Raw genomic sequence first — 25791 nt, 5'->3', positions numbered from 1 at the left:
AGAGGAGAATAGGGAACCATCCCCCGTCAAAACCTCGTTCAACAACACCCCCACCGCATACACACACACACATTTTTCAGAAGTCAGAAATTTTCATTTCTAAAATCTTATATCACTGAAGAAGAACCATCAATGGAAGTCGAGTACCAAGAGGTTTGCTTTCTTTTTCTCAATACACATTCATTTTGAATGCTTCTTTTTCCATTCACGTTAAATCATTTAGTAAAGGGTTTCTAAACTTAGCATAAAAATCCATCTTTACAAAAGGGTTCAACGAATTTGCCATTAAAAAATTAGTCTTAGTAATGGGTGTCTAGAACTTGGCATAAAAATCCATCCTTATAGTAATGGGCTTCATGAATCGGTGGACATAAAATCGAACTTTTTGAATAATCAGTTTTATATATTGGACATAAAAAATCCAACTTTTTGAATAATGGGTTTCGTAAATTGGTCATAAAAATCATTTTTTTTAATAATGCTTTTCATAAATTTAGCATTTTCCATAAATTTGCCAGAAGAAACTGAATGTTAGTAATGGTTGTCATATTTTGCCATAAAATTGACTATGTGAGATTTGTTTAGATGAAGTAATGATCACAAGTAGTTCGAGTGTTCATCACTTAGATTAATGGGTTTTACAAATTTTCAATAAGAAATGAATATTTAACTATGGATTTCATAAATCTGAGTGGAATTTCAGGAGTACATAAGGAATTCAAGAGGTGTGCAGCTCTTTACATGTAGATGGCTTCCACTCTCTTCCCCAAAAGCCCTGGTTTTCCTCTGCCATGGTTCTCTCTCTCTCTCTCTCTCTCTCTCTATATATATATATATATATATATATATATATATATATATATATATATATATTTCGGTCATTGAATTTTTCACCTTATTTTTTCTTTCATCATTATACCAGACTCCTTAATTTTATCTAGGAGAGGTCTTTTATAATTTAGAATAAATTTACAAAATGAAAATTACAATTATGTAATTGTTAAGGTTTAACCATTTCAACAATGAAACAAATGCAAGCAACATTAGGACACAATATTTAACATGGTTCACACAATCAGAATGATTATGAAAGATATTGATTGATGTTATTGAATTGCTTGTTACACTTAGGTTACACAAATACAAGGAACATATTTATATTAGTAAGTTGAACTAAATTGTCAACAAGACCAAACCCGGAAACACTTACAAATCTAGCCCATGAGTATTTTAATGTCGTATAGAAACTAGCCAAGTCTCCGCTACTGAATCAGTCTCTACAGCTTACAAGTAATTATAAAATTTGTTTTTACCGATTTCTTGGCACTATTATAGTCCAAAAAAATTATTTGTGTAGCATTTTATACTATGTAAGATAAAAAGTATAAAAAGAGTTATATTTTTATTATAATAATCTATATTCTTTGTGACAAAAAAACAGAACATGGTGTAATCTTTAGTTTGAGAATTTACGAAGATAAGATTAATGAAGCATTTAAGGTTGATTTTGCAGGTTATGGCATGGAATGTAGCGACTTCATGAAAGGTACTTGGATCTTCTTCATACAAGTTTACAAATATATTATAATTTTTTATTTTGGACTGTTTTTCTTAATGTATAACTTGTAAACTAAATTTCTTAATCATTTTTATCAAATATAAGAATTGAAATGAAACCGACTTCTGCACAACAAAGAAATATGAATTCTAAAACCATCACCATCAACCTACTCACCACGTGTCTCAAATTATTGATTTTTCTTCTATTTCCACTAATTTTTCACACATAATTTTAGACTTTTCTTGTCTATATAATTTTCAAATTAAGATCATTGACTTGTCAAAAAGTATCAGTGATAGTGTTAGCAATAAATCAATAATGTGTTATTTAATCAAATACATAACTTGATAAGATTCAAATTTTGTTTTAACGATAGTCTTTTATTTATAGTTAAATATCTTAAAAATGGTGACATATTTGGCAAATCATAAAATTTTAAAAAGTAGATCAATGATGATATTAAAATTAACATAGTTGGAGAAAATATCGGTGATTTCCTTATGAAAACAATTATTTGTGTGTTCTTTATAGAAAATGTCATAACTTTATTTGAGTATAATTTAATAAAATTATGAATAATAATAAAATGATTAGGATACTCTGTATTATTTATAGAAATTAATTGATGGTTTGATTATCAAAACAATGATTCGTATATTCTTTATAGAAAAGGTCTAACTCCATTTCAATATAATTTAATAAGAAACTTTAATAACAATTAAATGTTTAGGATACTTTATACTTACTTATTAAAAATAACTAATGATCTAATTATCAAAGTAATAATACATGTATTCTTTATAGAAAATAATATAACTTTCTGCTTGTATTATTTGAAGAGGTTTTGATTAATAATTAAATTGCTAAAGTTATTTCTAGCAAAAACGGTGAGTCTTTAGAAGACAATCGTTACTATAAGCAACTTTAGTTATTAATACATAATTTTTTTAAATGGTTATAGATTGGCGATTACGTTATAAATTTTTTTTTTTTTTGTTAATTGTTTTTTCCAAAAAATAAATAAAATGAAAATGAATCTTTACTAATATACCGTAATAATGACTCCGTTATAAAGAGAACCAACTACCAAACCAAGTACATCACGGAAATATGCCCTTGTCACATTTAAAATGAATAAATAGATAATATTTTTGTTAATGAAACACAATATTTGTTTGAACTTTGAACAATAAAAAATTTGAATTCATGCTTTTTATCAAGATTTTTTCATAGTTATTATAAATAATACTTGAATTTCATACTCTTTTATGCTCATTAAAAACCGGTAAACCCGTCATCTATCCATTTGGAGTTGGACCCATCAATTTAAAACTTGTCAAATCATTTTCTAAATATAACATCCTATTGTATTGTCCATTCTTTCTATGGGTCCGTTTATTATACCGTAGAATAATTGCCATTAACGGTTAGTTTCCACTAATAGAAGTATTATAATCACTTACCAAAAGTTAAATTTACACAGTAGGCCAACAATGTATAGTCTTTTATATAGTTATGGGTTTAATTCATTTTAATGGTTGTGTTGTATCATAATTTGATGGTTAACTAAATGTAACGACTTTCCTTAGCAGTTTTAAAGTAAATTTGAACTTAAAACAAACCAAGCTTAAATATAATTTTTTTATTATTATTTAAAGAATATACCATCTAATGTAAAATATGGAGTAAATTACAATTTTGGTCACTAAGTTTTACCAAAAATTACAAGTTGAATCCAAATTTTTAGATCTTCCTGATATTGTCCTTTAGGTTTGCATTTCATTGTGGATATGATCCCTGCACTCATGTAAAATGAGTTCAAAATTTTGAGTAAACTTAAAATTTTGAGTAAAACATGAGGACAGTGTTGATAACGAAATACAAACTTAAAAACGACATTGAGACATTTTCATTATATGGACTGAACTTGCAATCTGTGTAAAATATATGGACCAAATTTGCATTTTACCCTAAAAATTGGGTTAATGTACGCTGTTATTTAAATAATAATCATTTAACCTCCATATTTATGAAAGGAGAATAAATGAAGTTACGTATGGTTGGCTGGAGTAGGTGATCCAACAAGTAGTGTAACAGTGTAAGAGTAATTGGTAGAGGTTATTACTTATTAGAAAAAACGTCATGGGGTCCTATATTTATTATTACAATTGTAGTCATATAGTGTGGTTACCAAACACCTTTATTATATTTTCACCCACCACATTAACATTGTTGCTCACCATCTCGTCTACCTTTTGACCCTAGCAAAGGCCATGTCCGAATTCATATTTATTTTTATTTTTCTTTTTAAAATATCATGAACATGAACTATTGTGGTTTGTGAAAATGAACATATTTAGATGACTTTTGATAACATAAATCCAAATTGAAACCAATATACGTTGATACCATATGTTTATATGGTTTTGTATCGTTTGAGCAAATACCACATGTTTTGAATTGCACATTAATGTAAAGTATTGAATGTATGATGCTATATTATTATTTGAGTTTTTTCATTTATTTATAACAAGTTAGTTATGAAAAACAGATCAAATTAGTCGAAAGTTGTCTAATGTGCATTCAACATTCAAATACCTACAACATTCAAGTATACATATATTCAGTATAATTTTAGGTATTTATAAACTTCAGGAGCACTTACTTTTTTAAATAAATTATGATAACTTAATAAAAATTTGTGATACTCATTATTATACTAATTATTTATGAAAAAACTTAGGAAAAATATAAAAACGTTTTGATGGATTAACTGGCACAATCCTTTTTGTCTATCCGTCATACATAAATTTATATTGACTTGCTACTCAATCAACATGTGTTGAACTATTGTTTAAATGTGGCAATTTCATACCATTATTATTATAAAGAGAACATGGTATCTTTTATTTATCAATGTATATAATTAAAACAATTGTCATCACTTTACTATCACAATTTTATTTTATAGTGGAATGGGGACAAATACTTTACCATCACAGTTTTATTTTTGTGTGGAATGGAGACAAATGTTTTAATTATATAGGTAGAAAGAAAAAGGTAGGATGATATTAAATTTCTCTATTATAAAACATATTCGTTTACGTAAATGCTTACAAACTTCTATCTTGTTTTATTTTTTATATACTAGGCGATTGTCCCTGTGTTGCGTAAATATAATTAAAATATTGACATATATATGTTATTAAAATAAAATATCATTTTTACTAACTTTGAATTAATAATTCTTACAATAATTTGTTATAAAACATTCTAATTATTTTAAATAAGTGATAACATATATAAATATTAAAATCACATCATCTTAATATTTACGTGTTGTTCATTAAAAATAAAAATAAATGTATTTCTTGATTTATTCTTATTTTTAACAATTAATGGTTAATCTGTTTCAATTGGAATTTCGATGGATGTTTTATATTTAACATTGTATTAATCATTTACTATTTTTAAATATTTTTAAAACTATCTATTGATGTAGGTTAAATATTTAATATTATATTTAAACTTAAAAAAAAGAATAAAATAATAACTCATTTGAATATATATATATATATATATATATATATATATATATATATATATATATATATATATATATATATTAAAAGTAGTTTTATCAAAAAAAAATGTTAATTTTGCATTTTGATTTAGACATGTTATTCAAACTATTTAACTATTTAGAAAAGTAGGTTTTGAAATTTTTTTCTAAGTTTATTAAAGAATTTAATTTATGTTTTGAATTTAACATCATATTTAAATTAACAAATTAAATGTATTAGATTAATAATTATAAAGTGAGGGTTTCAAATTGATAAATTAAGTATATTAAATTTAACATCATATTTAATTAACAAATTAAGTATATTATTATTGAGATTAAAGAATTAATATTGAAATTAAAATAATAATGGATTTAATGTATTAATAAAAAAAAAGTTGAAAAAACTAATGTGGTGATAAAAAAAAATTGGTCTCTTTTATAATATATAATAGATGATAGATATACTGATAATATATAATAGATGCTAATATATATTTTCACAATATTTATGCTCTTTCATAATCATATTTAACCCATCAGTATTTATAAAATTCCAAAATCATTAAAAAAAATGTTATAATGGTCAACCAAGCTGAATTGACCTCGGTCATTTTCATGGGTACTTAAAGTTATGTATATTTATGGTGGCATGTTACTCATTTTGTCACTCTTATCTATTTATAGCATGACGTTATGGTGTAAACAAATTTGTACCCTTTTGCTAAACCTTTAAAGGAGTGATTTGATCGGATGGTTTTTTTTTTTTGGTTTGTAGGGTGTGGGACCAAGCTAGCAAGCTACGGGTATGCAGTATTTGGAATAGACTACCAAGGACACGGGAGGTCCATGGGTGCTCGCTGTTATATCAAGAAATTTGACCACATTGTCACTGATTGCTCCAATTACTTCAAAAGCATCTCTGGTACACATCACTAAATCCTCCAAAATGGAGTTTTCCCAAATTTTGAATCCCACAAATTTAAAAAAAACGTTAACATAAACAAAATTTAATGCACTACTAACGCTATGTTTGGCGTATTAGCTGATAACTGAACAGTTAGCTGTTAAATAAAAAGTTAGCCGCTAGCTGAAAAGTTAATTGATAAAAAACGACGTTTAGTAAAACTAGCTGAAAAGGTAGCTGAAATATATAAAATTACATAAAAGGACATTTAAGATTATTTGTTTCTATAATTAATTAAGAGGTGTATTTGGAAAATTTTAAAAAAAACTCCTAAAAAGCTAGTCTAAGTAGCTTTTCAGTAAGCTAGCTTATAAGCTACTTTTTGGCTTGCCAAACACGACAACATAAAAAAAAACTTGAAAGACAGCCTAACTTGATGCATGGGTCGAATCTACACAGGACAAGAAGACTACAAAAACAAGAAACAGTTCTTATATGGTGAGTCCATGGGTGGTGCGGTTGCCCTTCTTGTACACCGAAAGGACCCATCTTTCTGGCATGGAGCCATTTTGGTTGCACCCATGTGTAAGGTAACTTTTCATCTATTTACAATGTTTGTCCTATATGCATCATCTTTAAAAGACGGATTTCCTTTAACATAATATATTTTTTAAACTTATTTACATTGCAATACATTATATTTTTTTAATAATGTGTTCTCCATTCGTCTATGTAGAATGTGACAAAATAGATAGGATGGGCACATCTCGCAAGTTGCATCGCAACATGTCAAATGAATTTATGTCAAAATGGATAATTTTTAGTATGGGTCAAAAAGGGGCCCGGTCGATTTGGCCTTATGTTTTTGGATTTTAGGAATAGTTAGATGTATTGAATTGAGATATAACATATAATAATAGAAAATTGTCACATGCTTATAACATTTTAGAAGCATGCAACATATATATTTTTAATCATTTAATGTAACAACTATATTTTACATAAAATGGTAAATGTATAGTTTGTTAAACCAAGTCATTAGAAAAATAGTATATTGCATGGACTGATAAAATGGTAGAAGTATATTTCAGTTTTTTTTTTTTTTTTTTTTTGCAATAACACTATCAATGATAACAAAAGGTATATCATTGAAATAACTAATAACGTCATAATAGATATCTGAGAAGGTGAAGCCACACCCAATGGTGATAAGCATGCTAACAAGGGTAGAAGATGTGATACCAAGATGGAAGATTGTTCCTACAAAAGATGTCATTGATGCTGCATTTAAGGATCCTGTTAAGAGAGAAGAGGTATGGTTGTTTTCGTAAATCTGTAGTTGAACAAGGATAAATAAGTAAATTCACCATGACTGGAACATTTGTGCAGATACGTTCAAACAAGTTGATTTACCAAGAAAAACCGAGGCTTAAAACAGCTCTTGAAATGCTAAGGACAAGCATGGGTCTCGAAGACAGCTTAAACGAGGTTATTTTACGATATTACCCTTCTCCCAAGTCTTTTACTTTTTCTTTTCCAAAAATTTCTTTAGTACATAGACAGGTATCATGGTTTGTCGGCAGTAGCAAAGCCATGATATTATTATCTTTTTTTTTTTTTGTTTTTTGAAGAGCAACAATTTTATTAAAAGAAATTATCTATAAACTGATTACAATCTTGGTGCGACAAACATCATTTAATTATGATTTTATAATAAGTTTTGGTACAGCTTTGTTAATTACAATATTTAACGCGATGAAAGATTAAAAGTATTGCTAGCCCCACCATTGGCGCCATTACTGTGACAGGAAAAACATTGTTTTCCATAATTTATTTAATTGATTATTTTATACTAAAAGTGCTATACAATCTGTTAATTACGATAATTAACATATGTTAGCCCCCCACAGTGTTATTATCTCCAACCTAACACGAAATCTTACTTTACACCATATTTTATACCAATTTACTGGTTTAAGGAAATGCTATATAACACTTAAATTTGGTATCTTACTGTTTATTTACAATGTTAAACTTTCATGTGTACAATTTGGTCCTTTAAGTTTGAGTTTATATATTTCGAACAAGTTTATAGTTATAGAGTTATAATTTAAATGTAATATATGTTATTTTGAATATTATGTGCTATATTAATAAATGTAATAACTGGTGGTACCATAAATTGCTTTCATTTTGGTGTAAAAAAACGGTGTTATGGACTGGTTCGGAGATTTCTTAGGCTGTGTTTGGCGCATTAACTGAAAAGCTATGCTGTAGCTGAAAAACTAGTTGATAGCTAAAAGCTAGTTGATGTCTAAAAAGCTAGCTGCTAGCTGATAAGCTAGCCAATAAAAAAAGTGTTTGGTAAAAACTAACTGATAAGCTACTGAAAGATATAAAATTACATAAAAGGGCATTTTCCAAAATAAGTTTTTATAATTAATTAAGGGTATATTGTGGAAGTTTGTAAAAAAGCTCCCGAAAAGCTACTCCATTTAGCTTTTTAAAAGCTAGCTTAAAATCTAACTTATATGCTAGCTTTTTGGCTTATCAAACACGACAACCAAAAAAAACTCGAAAAATAAGCTGACTTTTCAGCTATGTGGCGCGTCAAACGCAGCCTTAGTTTCACAAGTTGAGGCCTAGTTTGTTGGGCCTCCATTGTTAGCAACAACTCAAACCCGAGTTAAATCGGGCTTTGAGTTGTTGATACATTTTGTGGGGCTTTAGATTCTAATAGTATTGGTTGATAGTTGATAGCTGATAGCTGATGGGCATGCATGCAGGTGACACTGCCGTTTTTTGTGCTGCATGGGGAAGCGGATACAGTGACGGATCCAGAAGTTAGTCGCGCTCTATACGAACAAGCGAGTAGCAAAGACAAGACCATTAAATTATACCCGGGAATGTGGCATGGATTGACCTCCGGTGAGCCTGATCACAACATCAATGTTGTTTTTGCCGACATCATTGCATGGCTGGATAAACGATCTGATGATGATATTGATCATGATTATATCAATGACAAGCAATTTCATGACATTGTGGTTGCTGATAATGTGAATGATGTCGTGGAAGTGGAAATTAGTGAAAGTAAACCAAGGCGGAGTAGGGGTCATGGTCATGGAAGCTATCTTTGTGGGTGGAAGGGACGTCGGATGCACCACCACTCTGCCATGTAGCCACCGTCCTTTGACTCAAATATATGGTTTTATTTGTCTTGAAGCATAACATTAGGTATATGAAAGACTTTTATGTTTTATAGACCCACCGAAGCTTTTTCGTATTGGTTCCAATTTAGAAAATATATTATATTCAAGGTCATAAGGTAATGTGTTTAATACAGATATACTCAAAATTATGGGTTCATTATCAGGTTTTGTAAAGATTTAATATATAGTATTAGATTTTATTAGAAAATTATCCTATTAATCTTTAACCAATAAAGCATTCTAAAACATTATAATTACTGAAATATACTTTATATAGAAAACATTCCACGCGTTTCATCTTCAAGAATGTCTCGTATACATAGACTGATACTCTGATAGACATGCATCAAGGATTGTCTGCAGTACCAAAATCTGCAACAAATTCTAAAGTGCATAAACATGCATCAAGGATTGTCTGCAGACTGCAATTCTGAACCAGAAAATTTACAAAAATTGACAAAATCTACAAAGTGACTATAATGTTTTTGGAATAAAAGTTATAGAATTTACGACTTTATACAAAAGAAAATGTGTAAAACCTCCAATCAGCTTCATTTACAAAAACTAGACTGTTAACGAACTAATACGTTAATCGGTTAATGTTCCATGAAATACTCCAACTCACCCAACTAGATCACTAACACGACTTTGTATGTATACCAAGTGAATGTTGCTTTGTTGCTTAAACGTGTATATGAATTCTTTTCACACCAAATGCTAATTGGTTGTGAAAATCGATTGCAAATACCAGTGTATTTTATTACGGTTGAAAATAGTAGAAATGTACTTTATTTGGTGTGAAATTTCAAAAAAAAAATAATGAAACTAGAACAGTTTTTGTAATTATCAATCGTTGCGGACAAGGCCGTCTCAAGACGATTTGAGACCCAGGCAAAATGAAAAATGACGCCTTCACGATAGATATAAAGATATAATTTATTTTTGTAAAGGTGTGGGGCACCTCCACAAAATTTTATTAGTTAAAAATTAATACTAATATAATTGCAGGCTATGTACTTCCCACCTATGGAAAGGAAAAATGTTTCCCAAAAGCTAAACAACTTAAAACAATTAATACAAAACAACAAAATAAAATGTTATAACATGCTTTGAACGAAGCGGTGAAACTAAGTATGGCAAAGGTGAGTCACTTAACCCACCTAATTTTTTTTATATAATATATTATATATAAATATAAATAGTGAACTACCTTAAACCACCTTAATATTTTTGGCAAAAAAAATTTACATATAATCAAGATTTTCCAAAGCCCATTTTTGATTTTTTTTTTCTTGTTACTTTTTTATCGGTTTATTTAAATAGTGAACCATGTGGTTTTATGTTTGACACTCGTCACTATTTTGAACCCATATTTCACAAACATATCAAAGAAAAACTAAATAAAAACTTACATTTACGAGCTTTTTTAGAAACAAAGTCATCATAAATAGTATCAAGGTCAATTTTGTCCAACATATCTTCTTAGATTCATAACATAGTCAAACCATTTAATCTTTCTTATGGCAGATTATCTCGAATAGTTTTTTAATAGCTTTAATTTTGAAAATAATTCTTTCTAATTTTATACTAGTTGGCACAGGTCCTTTAAAAAAACACACACTACTCATGTATGTATGTGAAGGTAAACTTGCAAAAGAATATGGAGAAGCTCCTTATTATATTCAATAAAACAAAAGTTACAGCTAATGCAAGGAAACTGCTATATATACTACACTAGCTATGCTATCTATCTAATTAATAAATCATAATCACATTTCAAAACTTACTCCTAAAGTAAAGCTAGATATGAGATAAAACCCCTCATGAATCGGTCTTGCTTTTGAACAAGTAAACCTTTTTTTATTTTCCATGTTTATTATTTGTGAATATGCTCCATCAGTCACCCATACCCGTAAGCTACATGATCATGACCCATTGACCCGTAAACAAAGCTATTGAACCGTGATCCACTGACCCGTACCTGTGACTCGATAAACAAACGATTAACCCAACAATCACCCCTTAATCGTTTATTCACACCTTTCACTCACAACAACGTTTAATCACCTTCTTTTCGAACCATATCGATTATTGACTTTTCCCGGACACCCGACCTTCACCTCGGTCACGTCCAAAGTCCTTCATACCCAGCTGTTGTTTGTCACCACACAGAATCCGTTTTCACCTAACACTTCTGTGAAACGAGAGCCTTATTCCACCGATCAAGAAAACAAAGCAACCCGCTTTTCCCGTCTTCTTTCACCTTCAAAATAAAACAAACCCAAAATCACCCGCTCTGATGGATCTTTTCTATTCGTTTTCTCCCGCAGCTCCGGTAACTCTCTCCATTTTCCGGTAACATACCCACAACCTACCGTTGGAAGCACCACATTGTCGGACAGCACAAAAACAAAAGGAAGCCATCAAAGAAACCCATCAACTGAACCACCTTCTGCGCCATTAACCAGTAACGAACATCAACACCTTCATAGCCTCTGTTTACCTTCGACCCACCGGCTGCTTCACCTGCAAACCTCGTCGACAATAGCTGCTAAGACCAGTTGTGATCAACCCACTACCGATGATCCATCATCCTCTTCACCAAAAACCCGATTTCCTGCTGCATATGCCCTGCGGCAAGGGCTACCCCTATTCGTGAAACCGACTCTCAAACCGGCCTTCTACCTCTTAACGAGCCTTAGGCTCTAATACCAATTGTTGGCACAGGTCCTTTAAAAAAATACACACAACACATGTATGTATGTGAACTTAAACTTGCAACAGAATATGGAGAAGCTTCTTATTATATTTAATAAAACAAAAGTTACAGCTAATGCAAGGAAACTGCTATATATACCACACTAGCTATGTTATCTATCTAATTAATAAATCATAATCATGTTTCAAAACTTACTCCTAAAGTAAATCTAGATATGGAATAAAATCCCTCGTGAATCAGTCTTGCTTTTGAACAAGTAAACCTTTATTATTTTCCATGTTTATTATTTGTGAATATGCTCCATCAGTTACCCGTACACGTAATGTAACATATACGTTCAGTTATCGTGTTTTGTTAGTTTAAAAATGAATATTATTAAATAATATATGGTTTTGAGCATTGAGTTTTAACAAGATAGTTTTATGAGAATTGAAGTAAAACTATGTTTAGAATCATTCAGAAGTATTGGAAGTCTTATGAGATTCCAATCAAAAGTCAAATATTAAAATTAACGAAAATGTAAGATTTAAGTTGGAAATAAGTAAAAATAATGTTATTGAAAGTTGTAGATTATCTCGTTAGAAACATTTAGGCGAAAACCTCACTGAAATCCGAGTTATAACAAAGAAATTATAACTTATTGAAGTTTCGCGACAGAACCGGCACGACGTCATATGACGTAAAAAGTGAGTTTATGATAAACTACTTTTTAACTTTAGTGATCTAAATGAAAGCCGTAGTATTCGTTAAACCGAGAATTATTTCATAAAAAGAACGTCCAAATCTAACTTCGTATGAGGAAGTTATGATTTTTCTAAGATTTGGCATAGCATTACACAGCCCGAAACTCGAAATAAAGTTCGATTGATTTTTTAGCCGACACAACCTAAACGAGAATCGAAGATCTCGTCAATAGTAGTACAACGGTAAAAAGACAGATGAAAACGGACGTCGGATGAAGTAGTTATGAATTTTTAACAGACATTTCCTGTCCCGGCCCATTAAAAATATTATATTAAAAATAAAATCAAAATTAGCCAACGGAGTCTAAACGAAAGTTGTAGAGCATAATTTCACCTACGCGTGGATATAAATAACATCAAAAACGGAACCCGTATGCAAAAGATATGAATTTTTGAAGTTTTAAATATAAAATTTGAGGCTTATTCGAAGTCGTACGCCCAACGTACGAGTTTACGCCCCGCGTGCTCGGACTAGGTTAGAAGTTGTCCACGTCGCCTCTTTCTTCAAACGGATGACGCGTATCTCGCATGCAGACACGTACGAAGCTCGGAGTCCGAACATGCACCACGTCTCACCTACGCGCAGCGTACGAAGGTACGCCCAACGTACCGAAGTTATGCCCCACGTAATGCGAAGCTTCAGCCCACTATAAAAGGAATGTGAGGGTCTCCGGGTTTATGTTACAAATTCTCATATTCTTTCACACTTTTACACCCCATATTCTCTCTCAAATTACCCTAACATCCCCCGAAGCCTAGAAAATCACCCCGACACCCGAAGTAAGTCCCGACGCACCGAAGACCCAAAAAAATAATCTTTTCAAGTTGAAACTCTTCCCGCACAAGACCCGGTTTTCAACTAAAATCTCCGGTTTCGTCAAAGAAAGTCCATTTTAGAGACGAAGTGCTGCCCAAATCAGCATTTTATCATTCGGTTATTTCACGGTGAGTTCAATATAGGGATAATTGTATGTTATGTGTTATATGTGCAATGTGCTTTCCCGTGTTATTATGATAATGGAGCTATACCTTTGACCATGAAGTGAATGACTAAGCATCACTTTGGAATTAGTATGAAGCCTTTGACCATGAAGTGAATGATTAAGCATCACTTTGGTATTGGCAGAAGGCTAGGTAAGGCTGAAAGCCTGTAAATTGCTAGCAAAATGTTAATTCAGAAATCGTTTATTTTCTATGCCACTTGAGCTGAAGTCTTATTGATGTATATCATGTTGAAATTGTTGTATTTCATTGATTGTAAATCTTTGAATCAAATTATTCGTTGATATGGAAAGTCTGTCATATGATACTCATCTGCCTTTGTTGTTCTTTGTTCTCATTTGCTTCTGTCATATTTATATATATATGGCATAACGTTATTTTGTAACTGTTATTGAACTCACTAAGCGTCACCGCTTACCCCTCTCAGTGTTTAATTATTGCAGGTGATAAGCATCCAGTATAGTTATGTACTGTTAGAAGATGTAGAATAGATAATATTATAGTTTTTGTATTTAGTGTATAAATTCCTGGGAAGTTATGTAATATATAAAACTTTGTAAAAACCTCGTTAGTCGGTTTGTATCCAGTCTTTTGTAATAAGACCATATATGTAAAATATGTTTATGAATATGTATGTAGCATGTTTGGTGTAATAATGTAAAGTATGAAATGGGTATTTCACGTAATCTACAGGATCATGACCCATTGACCCGTAAACAAAACTATTGAACCGTGATCTACTGGCCCGTACCTGTGACCCGATAAATAAATGATTGACCCAACAATACTAACATTTATAGTTTATAATAATCGATATACAATGAAAACATTTGGATTACAATCTTCCATTTCAATAAACTCTAAAATTTTAAAGGAAAACTACAAAAAAAAGTCTTTACATATTGGTTTTATAATCGATTTAGTCCTTATATATTCTTTTTAATTCAATTAGGTCCCAAAAACTGGTAATTGTATTCAATTTTACCCTTTTACCCGACCAACAGGTCATCCAACTTTCAAAATTTACACTTTTGGCCCAAATTTAAAATTTATTACAAATTTGATCCAAAATTTATACTTTTGGCCCAAATTTTAAATTTTATTACAAATTTGGTCCAAAATAAACTCTTTTGGCCTAGATTTCATAATTTTGTTATGAATTCAACCTAACTTTAATTTTTTCTACAACTTTTTTTCTCAAAATTTTGTTTCGAATATGTTTTTTCTTTAAAAAATCATATTTATAAAAAAAACATATTTTCACATAAAAAATCATATATTTTCTGTATAAAAACTTTTTAAAAAAAAACATTGTATATGAAATACCTATTTATAAAAACGGGTATTTATTAAGTGTGTATATATATATATATATATATATATATATATATATATATATATCCGTTTTTATATAAAAAAAATATATACAAGCACCTATTTTATAGTAAACGTGTATATATATATATATATATATATATATATATATATATATATATATATATATATATATATATATATATATATATATAAGTAACGACCCAATTTTCGAGTCCAAAAATTTCTTTTTGATTAACTGACTCATAAAAACATTCATAAGAAAATACTGTGAAAACACGTCATCTCATAAAACAAAGCATCATGTCTGAAAACCCAAGTCATAAAATAATACATATCAGAGTACAATCCCAGAAAGCTCCATGCGGAAATCATGTGTGTGTGTGTGATGCGATGCTACGCCGCCGGCTCCTTCCCCTTAGACGAAGAGGTACCTGAAACCAAAACCGAAACCGTAAGAACAAAGCTTAGTGAGTTCCCCCATCATACCACATACCATACAATATCTTCGGTATCTTTCAACCGGTAATCATCGTCGGTATCTTTCAACCGGTAATCATCATCGGTATCTTTCAACCGGTAATCATCATCGGTATCTTTCAACCGGTAACTGTCATCGGTATCTTTCAACCGGTAACTGGGGACTATTCCACCCCCTACCACTAGCATACAACAACAAGATATAAACATACAGTCAGGCATATCCGGGTACTGACCTACCCTTTGGTCCTAAGGACCGCTATCAGGGAAACCAATCCCTATCATACACGTAACATGTCATACAAATAAAACTCATGACCAAAGCATGTAACCAGACCAAGATAATTATCACAAAGACAATCATCTTCTAAATACTCCTCTTTGGTGGGCCGGCATTGTGGCCTTAGACCCACCCCTACTGGAAGGTAACTCGCCTCGTACGAGTAGCTGCTGATACTCCGGGCGGGAAACCTCTGTCTGCTGCTGCTCCGGAAATCCTCCGGCTACAATCCCCACAAAACACTCAGTCAGAAACTGATATCTACTCTTAGGGTAAAATGACCATTTTACCCCCAACCAAGTCCAAGACAAAGTCAACTTCCAGTTGAATCGACCCGCCGAGTTGGTCCGTCAACTCGTCGAGTCCCTTCCCTTTACTCGTCCTTATCCACGACTCGACTCGTCGAGTTTGGCAACGACTCGACGAGTTCCCCTTCCTTACGAACATCAATGAACCTTCATCCGACTCGACGAGTCGTATGAACACTCGTCGAGTTCACCTTCAACTGATGAACAAGTCCTGACCTCGACTCGCCGAGTTGTATGAACAACTCGTCGAGTTCATCTTCAAACATAAGGAGATTGCCTTGGACTCGCCGAGTCTGTTCTAGCACTCGTCGAGTCCCATGAACTCCAGGTCTAAAATTAAGTACAATGCGTTGGGTCACTCTTTCTGTCCTGCTACAACCCTTATAACATCCAACTGAGCCCTTTTGACCCTCAACAGATATGGGGCTCAAAGCCTTGGACTCGTCGAGTCCCAAGAACGGACTCGCCGAGTCGATAACGTCCACTACCAAAATCCTCGATTTCTGATGTACAACACTTGACCAAAAGATAGATCTAAGCTCCTTCAATCGTTCTAGCACGTAAAGTTACAAACTTTACGTGCATGCATGGGACTTTGAGCTCAAAAGGACATAAAATAAGCTCTTATGATGCATGGGGCCTTCCTTGAGTGCAAAAGCAACCCAAATCTGCCTTGTGACCCCTCCCAAGACTTAGATCCGAAGTCTTGACCCCCAACCATGTTTGCAATCATGGTTGGCTACCTCATATGGCTTAAAAAGCCATAAATCTTCCCCAAAAAGGGATCTAACAAACAAGCAAGCAAGGTACAGACTTTATACCTTTCAAAGACTGCAAATAATGAACCAAACTCGAATCCTTCAGTCTCCTCTTGATCCTTCTACGCTCTTCCTTCTTCCTTGAGGTCAAAACCCACAAAAATCACTCAAAAGCCTTAGATCTTGCACCAAAACACTTAGGGTTTGCTATGGAGGGTTTCTGGGAGCATAAAGGGGAGATGGAGGCTGTATAAGGTTGTTTAAATAGGGTACAAACCCTCAGATTAGGGTTTTGTCCAGTCAGAGCCTACTTGTCGAGTCCGGGACCCGACTCGACGAGTCCGGGACCCGACTCGACGAGTCCATCACTTAAATCCCGCGCCTTATCCCGCTTCTACTCGGTGAGTTGGGCCTTCAACTCGCCGAGTCCCAGGCCAAAAATGCAAAATCACTGAAATAAAATACATACCAAGAACCAGGTGCTACAAATCTCCCCCACTTATTTTAGACTTCGTCCTCGAAGTCTGCTGCTCGATCCTAGAACAGCTCTGGGTAATGCTCCATCATCTCATCCACCGGCTCCCCCGTCCATTTTGAGCCCTTCCGGTGTTGCCATTGCACCTTTACCAGCTCAACCCTCTTGTTCCTCAGATCCTTCGACTTCCGGTCGAGAATCGCTACAGGCCGCTCGATGTAATTCAGGCTGTCATCAACCTGAATATCCTCTAATGGTACCACTGCTGAGTCGTCCACCAAACATTTCCGTGGCTGGGAGACGTGAAAAGTGCTATGAATCTGACTGAGTTCGGCTGGCAGATCCAACCTATATGCCACCTTGCCCACCCGGGCTATAACCCTGAAGGGTCCAATATACATGGGACCCAACTTGCCCTGTTTCCTGAATCGGATGACGCCCTTCCATGGCGACACCTTCAGAAGAACCATATCCCCGACCTGAAACTCCAGGTCCGATCGGCGCTTGTCGGCATAACTTTTCTGCCGACTCTGAGCAGTCTGAAGTCTGCTCCGAACCTGCTGAATCCTCTCTGTCGTCTTGAGCACCACTTCGGTGCTTCCCATGACCCTCTGGACAACCTCGCCCCAACATATCGGGGTTCTGCACTTCCTCCCGTATAACATCTCGAAGGGAGGACGGTCGATACTCGCATGATAGCTATTATTATACGAGAACTCCGCCAACGGAAGGTAGGTATCCCAGCTACCTCCGAAGTCTAAAACACATGCCCGCAGCATATCCTCAAGTGTCTGGATGGTCCGCTCGCTCTGATCATCCGTCTGCGGGTGGAAGGCGGTGCTAAAATACAGACGAGTACCCAGCTCGTCATGAAACTTCTTCCAAAACTTGGAAGTGAACCGCATATCCCTGTCGAAAATCACTGAAACTGGCACCCCGTGCCGCGCCACCACCTCTCTGATATAGATGTCGGCCAGCTTCTCGGCCGAGATGCTCTCCTGAATCGGAATAAAATGAGCGCTCTTGGTCAATCGATCGACGATGACCCAAATCGAATCCACTCACCGCGCAGTCCTGGGAAGCTTTGTGATAAAATCCATCGTAATGTCTTCCCATTTCCACAGTGGGATATCCAACGGCTGCATCTTGCCGTGTGGCCTCTGGTACTCGACCTTGACCTTCCTGCAGGTCAAGCACCGCTCCACATACCATGCTACGTCCCGCTTCATGCAGGGCCACCAATAATCAGGACGAAGATCTCTATACATCTTCGTCGCTCCGGGATGGATAGAAAATCTGGATTTGTGTGCCTCCTCCATCAGGATCTGGCGCACGCCTCCATGATAAGGGACCCACACCCTACGGTGAAGAGTCAATAACCGTCGGCTATCATAGTCGAAGGAGGAAACCTGCCCCACATTCCGCTCGCTCTTCCGATGTTCCTCCTTCATGGCCTCCTGCTGGGCCTCCCGAATCTGTTCCAACAGCGGAGTCACCATTGTCATCCTAAGACAGATATCCCTGATCGGCGTTGCCTTGCGGCTAAGCGCGTCGGCCACCACATTGGCCTTCCCCGGGTGGTAGAGGATCTCACAGTCATAATCCTTTACCACATCAAGCCACCGACGCTGCCTCATATTCAGATTTGGCTGGTCCATGAGATACCTCAGGCTCTTGTGGTCCGTGTAAATCGTACAACGAACCCCATAGAGGTAATGACGCCAAATCTTGAGGGCGAACACAACAGCCCCCAGCTCCAAATCATGTGTCGGGTAGTTCGCCTCGTGAGGCTTCAGCTGCCTTGAAGCGTAAGCAATGACATGCCCTCTCTGCATCAATACTGCGCCCAAACCCGAGATGGACGCATCACAGTACACGACGAAATCCTCCATGCCCTCTGGCAGGGCTAAGATTGGCGCCTCACACAATCTCTGCCTCAATGTCTCGAATGCAGCCTGCTGCTCAGGCCCCCAACGAAAGACCACGGCCTTCCTCGTTAGCCTGGTCAGGGGTACGGCTATCTTGGAGAAATCCTGGATGAATCTCCGATAGTAGCCGGCTAATCCTAGGAAACTCCGAATCTCAGATGGAGACCTCGGAACCTCCCATCTCATCACGGCCTCTACTTTGGCCGGATCTACCGAAATCCCGTTCTGGTTGACAAGGTGCCCAAGAAACTGCACCTCGCGCAACCAGAACTCACACTTGGAGAACTTAGCATACAAGTTCTCCCTTCTCAAAGTCTCCAGAACCTCTCGCAGATGCTCCTCATGCTGCTCTCGCGTCTTGGAGTAAACCAAGATATCATCAATAAACACTATCACAGACCGGTCTAACATCGGTCTACACACGCGGTTCATGAGGTCCATGAATGTGGCAGGAGCATTGGTGAGCCCGAAAGGCATCACCACAAACTCATAGTGGCCATAGCGCGTCCGAAACGCAGTCTTCTGCACATCCTCCTCTATGACCCTCATTTGGTGATACCCTGAACGCAGATCAATCTTGGAGAACCAAGACGCTCCCTGTAGCTGGTCAAAGAGGTCATCAATCCTCGGGAGTGGGTAACGGTTCTTCACCGTTACCTTATTCAGCTCCCGATAATCTATACACATCCGATGCAACCCGTCCTTCTTCTTCACAAACAGAATCGGGGCTCTCCAGGGAGAACTACTCGGTCTAATGAATCCCTTGTCTAACAGCTCCTGCAGCTGTGTAGACAACTCCTGCATCTCAGGAGGAGCCAACTGATACGGTGCCTTGGCTATCGGAGCCGCACCAGGGACTAGGTCGATCCTGAACTCCACCTGTCGCTCTGGAGGTATTCCAGGCAACTCCTCGGGGAATACGTCCGCAAACTCTTGTACTACGGGCACATCGCCCACCGTCACCCTACCCGCCTCCCGGGTATCCATAACATAGGCGACATAACCTGCGTAACCCTGCTGGAGTTAGCGCCTAGCCCTCGCTGCCGAACGTAAAGTTGGTCCTTGTTGTGGCCCTTCGCCCTGAACCACCAGCTCTCCCCCACTAGGGGTCCTAATCCGTACTGACTGCTGCGTGCAGTCAATCACTGCCCCATTAGGGCTCAGCCAATCCATACCGATAATAACCTTGTTCCCCCGCAAAGGTATAGGAACCAGATCTACCAGATAACGCTCCTCAAACAGCCTCAAAACACAATCCCGGTAGACCTCTGACGCCCGTACCGACCGGTCGTCCGCAATCTCGACCTCTAAAGGGCAATCCAACATGCCCGAAGACTCTAGAAACTTCTTGCTAAGCGCAAGAGAGACAAATGATCGGGTGGCACCCGAATCAAACAACACCTGAACTGGGATGTCGTTCACATGGAACGATCCTAAGCAAGGCACATAATATATCAAAATCACAGCGACATAACATAACAGCATACAAATAAGAAATCATACCCGTCACCACATCGGGTGCAGCGCGTGCCTCCTCGGCTGTCAGCTGAAATGCTCGGCTCCGAACCACTGGAGCCTCCATCTTGGCCTTCCGGTCATCCACAACCTGTGCTGTCGCTGGAGTCGGCGCCACTGTCGGCGCCGCTGCTGCTGTCAATCTGGGGCAACTGGCCTTTTTATGGCCCTTCTGATTGCAATGAAAGCAAATCAGGTCTGATATCTGAATCGCAGGAGCTGGGGCAGTGCAATCTCTGCCAAAATGCCCAACCTTGCCATACTTATAGCAGCCTGAACCCGGCCTAGTGCGACAAGCTCCCTCGTGTGACCGACCGCATTTCCCACAGCGGTCCCTCCCTGACTGGCCTTTCGGCCTACCATCGGATCCCTTGGGCTTCTTCCCCGAAGCCCCCGTCGTCAGCCCCTCCGCTGCCTTCCTCTTCCGGATGTGCTCCAGATCAATCTCCCTCTCCCTAGCCCTGGCAATCATGGAATCCAGGGTAGGGCAAGCTGAGAAATTGACATGCTCCCGGATGTCAGCTCGTAACATATCATGGTAGCTGGTCCTCCTCATGTCCTCATCACCCGCATACTAGGGCACCAGCAATGCCCTCTCCCGGAACTTGGCGGTGATCTCCTCCACAGTCTACGTAGTCTGTCTCATGTCCAAGAACTCCCTGGCCAGCTGCTGAAGCTCCACAGCTGGCGCAAACTCCGCCCTGAACCGGGTCACAAAATCCGGCCATGTCATAGCCTCAATAGCCGAGGCTCCCAGAGAGTCACCAACCGACTCCTACCAATCTCTGGCCCTGTCTCTCAAGCATCCTGCTGCATACCTCACCTTCGACCCCTCGGGGCAGAAGCTAGTCAACTGTGCAGACTCAATGTCTGCAATCCATCGTCTGGCAGCAATGGGGTCCTTCGCCCCATGGAAATCCGGCGCACCGCTCCCTCGGAAGTCCTTGAAGGAGAATGTGCGCGATCCTGACTGGCTGGCCGCCATGTCACTCCTGAACGCCCTGAGGCGATCCTCCATCAACTCAATGATCCCTTCCTTGATCGACCCGAAGATAACCGGCGTCGCATCAAGGATACCCCTCGTGATCTCGGACGTGATGAACTCGCGTAACCCATCATCCACATGCTCGGATCCTGCGCCCGAGCCCGATCCTGACCCAGATCCTGAACCTCCTGCTCCATTCCGCGTGACCACCATTCTGAAAATAACATACGAATGTCAGGGTCACATATACTTTCGGAGGTCTCGCACACTTTCCAAGTTTCTAGGTTCCATCTAGGCCCTCCTTGATTCGAGTACGGGTCCTCTGCTTTTAGTAGTACGGGCCCATACTACCTTCCACATCTACCCGTACTTTCATCAAGGATTGCTTCGACTTCACCAAGTCCCTTTTACCGATACCCTTTCCACTGACCTCATCCTAGGCTTTCCTAGGTCACTCTCCGACCTACCCTCCGCCATCAGCTGCACTAGGAGTCCCCACCACTTCCCCCTAACTAACTTGCGGATACTGTTACATATCCGTTCCTTAGCTAGTTGAAGGTGGCCAGAACCCCCATAGCACAAAGCAAGTAGCATTCGTGCATTAGGTAACCAAATCAGGCATAACCTACACATGCCATCCTACTGCTGACTATTCCTAGCATACAGCTCATATAACAGGCATATAAGGCATCCTCCTAGATCTTTAGCCCTAACTAGCATGCAATTCTCAGAATCATATATCAGGCACACAAGGCATCCTCCTAGATCCTTAGTCCTATTCTAGCATGCAGTTTTCTGAATCAAAACCATATAGCATAACATATCAAGTATGGGTATCTTGGGGAAAACTTACTAGAACCCGGCCGGTCGCATGCATCACACACTTCGTCTTTCTTAAAATCCTTCCATTTAGATTTTAGAAAACCATTTTTCCTTGTAAAAACCTTTTAGACCCTCAGTTTGAGTCCAGACACCCCCGAGGGTGTGTCCGAATCCCTCAAACCAGGGCTCTGATACCAACTTGTAACAACCCAATTTTTGAGTCCAAAAATTTCTTTTTGATTAACTGACTCATAAAAACATTCATAAGAAAATACTGTGAAAACACGTCATCTCATAAAACAAAGCATCATGTCTGAAAACCCAAGTCATAAAATAATACATATCAGAGTACAATCCCAGAAAGCTCCATGCGGAAATCATGTGTGTGTGTGTGATGCGATGCTATGCCGCCGGCTCCTTCCCCTTAGACGAAGAGGTACCTGAAACCAAAACCGAAACCGTAAGCACAAAGCTTAGTGAGTTCCCCCATCATACCACATACCATACAATATCCTCGGTATCTTTCAACCGGTAATCATCGTCGGTATCTTTCAACCAGTAATCATCATCGGTATCTTTCAACCGGTAATCATCATCGGTATCTTTCAACCGGTAACTGTCATCGGTATCTTTCAACCGGTAACTGGGGACTATTCCACCCCTACCACTAGCATACAACAACAAGATATAAACATACAGTCAGGCATATCCGGGTACTGACCTACCCTTTGGTCCTAAGGACCGCTATCAGGGAAACCAATCCCTATCATACACGTAACATGTCATACAAATAAAACTCATGACCAAAGCATGTAACCAGACCAAGATAATTATCACAAAGACAATCATCTTCTAAATACTCCTCTTTGGTGGGCCGGCATTGTGGCCTTAGACCCACCCCTACTGGAAGGTAACTCACCTCGTACGAGTAGCTGCTGATACTCCGGGCGGGAAACCTCTGTCTGCTGCTGCTCCGGAAATCCTCCGGCTACAATCCCCACAAAACACTCAGTCAGAAACTGATATCTACTCTTAGGGTAAAATGACCATTTTACCCCCAACCAAGTCCAAGACAAAGTCAACTTCCAGTTGAATCGACCCGCCGAGTTGGTCCGTCAACTCGTCGAGTCCCTTCCCTTTACTCGTCCTTATCCACTACTCGACTCGTCGAGTTTGGCAACGACTCGACGAGTTCCCCTTCCTTACGAACATCAATCAACCTTCATCCGACTCGCCGAGTCGTATGAACACTCGTCGAGTTCACCTTCAACTGATGAACAAGTCCTGACCTCGACTCGCCGAGTTGTATGAACAACTCGTCGAGTTCATCTTCAAACATAAGGAGATTGCCTTGGACTCGCCGAGTATGTTCTAGCACTCGTCGAGTCCCATGAACTCCAGGTCTAAAATTAAGTCCAATGCGTTGGGTCACTCTTTCTGTCCTGCTACAACCCTTCTAACACCCAACTGAGCCCTTTTGACCCTCAACAGATATAGGACTCAAAGCCTTGGACTCGTCGAGTCCCAAGAACGGACTCGCCGAGTCGATAACGTCCACTACCAAAATCCTCGATTTCTGATGTACAACACTTGACCAAAAGATAGATCTAAGCTCCTTCAATCGTTCTAGCACGTAAAGTTACAAACTTTACGTGCATGCATGGGTCTGTGTCTATAGTATTTTTATAAAATACGTACAACACTTGACCAACACTTGAGCAGGTGCTACAATATATATATATATATATATATATATATATATATATATATATATATATATATATATATATATAGGTCTGTGTCTATAGTATTTTATAAAATACGTGTTTGTATACATTTTATATATAAAAGTTTTTTACTACAAATGCATTTATTATAAAATAGGCGTTTATGAAAAAAAAATTATATAAATATGATTTTACAAAAGAAATGTATACCAACACTTATTTGGGTGCATATAATATGTTTGTATACATTTTTTTTTTGTAAAAACATATATATATATATATATATATATATATATATATATATATATATATATATAAACACCTATTTTATAATAAATGCATTTTAATTCAAACACGTTTATATATAATATGTATACAAACACTAATTTTATAAAAATATATTCAAACACATTTGTTAAAAACACAAACACATTTTTATAAATTAAAAGAAAAAAAAAAGATACAGACACACACCAATTTGTGTGCATATATATATATTAGGGGTGTGCGCGGTGCGGTTTGGTGCGGTTTAAGTCCAAAACCGCAAACCGCACCGCATATGCGGTTTGAGTTTTTTTGAAACCGCAAACCGCACCGCAGAAGTTCAAAACCGCGTTATGCGGTGCGGTTTGATGTGGGCGGTTTAAGTGCGGTTTAAGTGCGGTTTTGCGGTTTGATGAGTTGCTACATTTTATAACTTTTGAAAAATCTAAAAAACCTTTTGATCTTTTGAGATATAAAACTAGAAGCTAGAAATGTTTTGCAAAAAACTCAAAAACAAGTTGCTTTCTGTAATATGTTTGTTAATTAATTCCAATTGTATGACTATATTCACTAATTTTAGGCTAATTAACATATCCATTTTTATGCATACCAACATTCTAACTGTTATGAACTTGTAATCAGACAATTATTACTATTTTATTAATCCTAGTGATGAAACAATGCACTTTCATTATATATATATATATATATATATATATATATATATATATATATATATATATATATATATATATATATATATATATATGCGGTGCGGTTTAAACCGCGACTTTGTAATTGAAAACCGCAAACCGCACCGCATAGTGCGGTTTAACGAAATAACAAACCGCAAACCGCACCGCAAACGTTCTAAACCGCATTATGCGGTGCGGTGTGTTGCGGTGCGAGCGGTTTATGCGGTTTGGTGCACGCCCCTAACATATATATATATATATATATATATATATATATATATATATATATATATATATATATATATATATATATATATATATACACACACACACACACACGTTTACTACGAAATGGCTGTTTCTATATATTTTTTTATAAATATATGTTTATATACAAATGTATTTATAATAAAATAGGTGTTTGTGTACATAATTTTATAAAAACGGATTTGTATATATATTTATGTACTGAATAAATACCTATTTTTATAAATAGATTTTTTTTATAAAAAC

The 25791-nt window shown here is 36.7% G+C and overlaps 1 protein-coding gene across 1 annotated transcript; it reads left to right on the top strand.

Moving 5' to 3' along the window:
• Nucleotides 1-9: 9 nt before the first annotated feature.
• On the top strand, nucleotides 10-9357 carry LOC145132171 (caffeoylshikimate esterase-like). The gene is made up of 8 exons (XM_079066867.1): nucleotides 10-153; nucleotides 704-794; nucleotides 1514-1546; nucleotides 5902-6048; nucleotides 6490-6620; nucleotides 7206-7343; nucleotides 7420-7518; nucleotides 8817-9357. The coding sequence occupies exons 1-8, from the start codon at nucleotides 133-135 to the stop codon at nucleotides 9210-9212; spliced, it is 1056 nt and encodes a 351-aa protein (XP_078922993.1). The 5' UTR covers nucleotides 10-132; the 3' UTR covers nucleotides 9213-9357.
• Nucleotides 9358-25791: the final 16434 nt, after the last annotated feature.

Source organism: Lactuca virosa, chromosome 8 (genome assembly GCF_052849685.1).
Source record: "Lactuca virosa cultivar CGN04683 chromosome 8, Lactuca_virosa_CGN04683_v6, whole genome shotgun sequence".
In the NCBI taxonomy this organism is placed as follows: Eukaryota; Viridiplantae; Streptophyta; class Magnoliopsida; order Asterales; family Asteraceae; genus Lactuca; species Lactuca virosa.
This window is presented reverse-complemented; position numbering and strand designations above follow the sequence as displayed.

What these genes read in the sequence shown, in the direction of transcription:
- LOC145132171 (XM_079066867.1), top strand. Translation starts at nt 133, where the DNA reads ATGGAAGTCGAGTACCAAGAG. An exon ending in CCTGGTTTTCCTCTGCCATG is followed by an intron (nt 795 to 1,513) that starts GTTCTCTCTCTC and finishes TTGATTTTGCAG; the next exon opens with GTTATGGCATGGAATGTAGC. An exon ending in TCGAAGACAGCTTAAACGAG is followed by an intron (nt 7,519 to 8,816) that starts GTTATTTTACGA and finishes GCATGCATGCAG; the next exon opens with GTGACACTGCCGTTTTTTGT.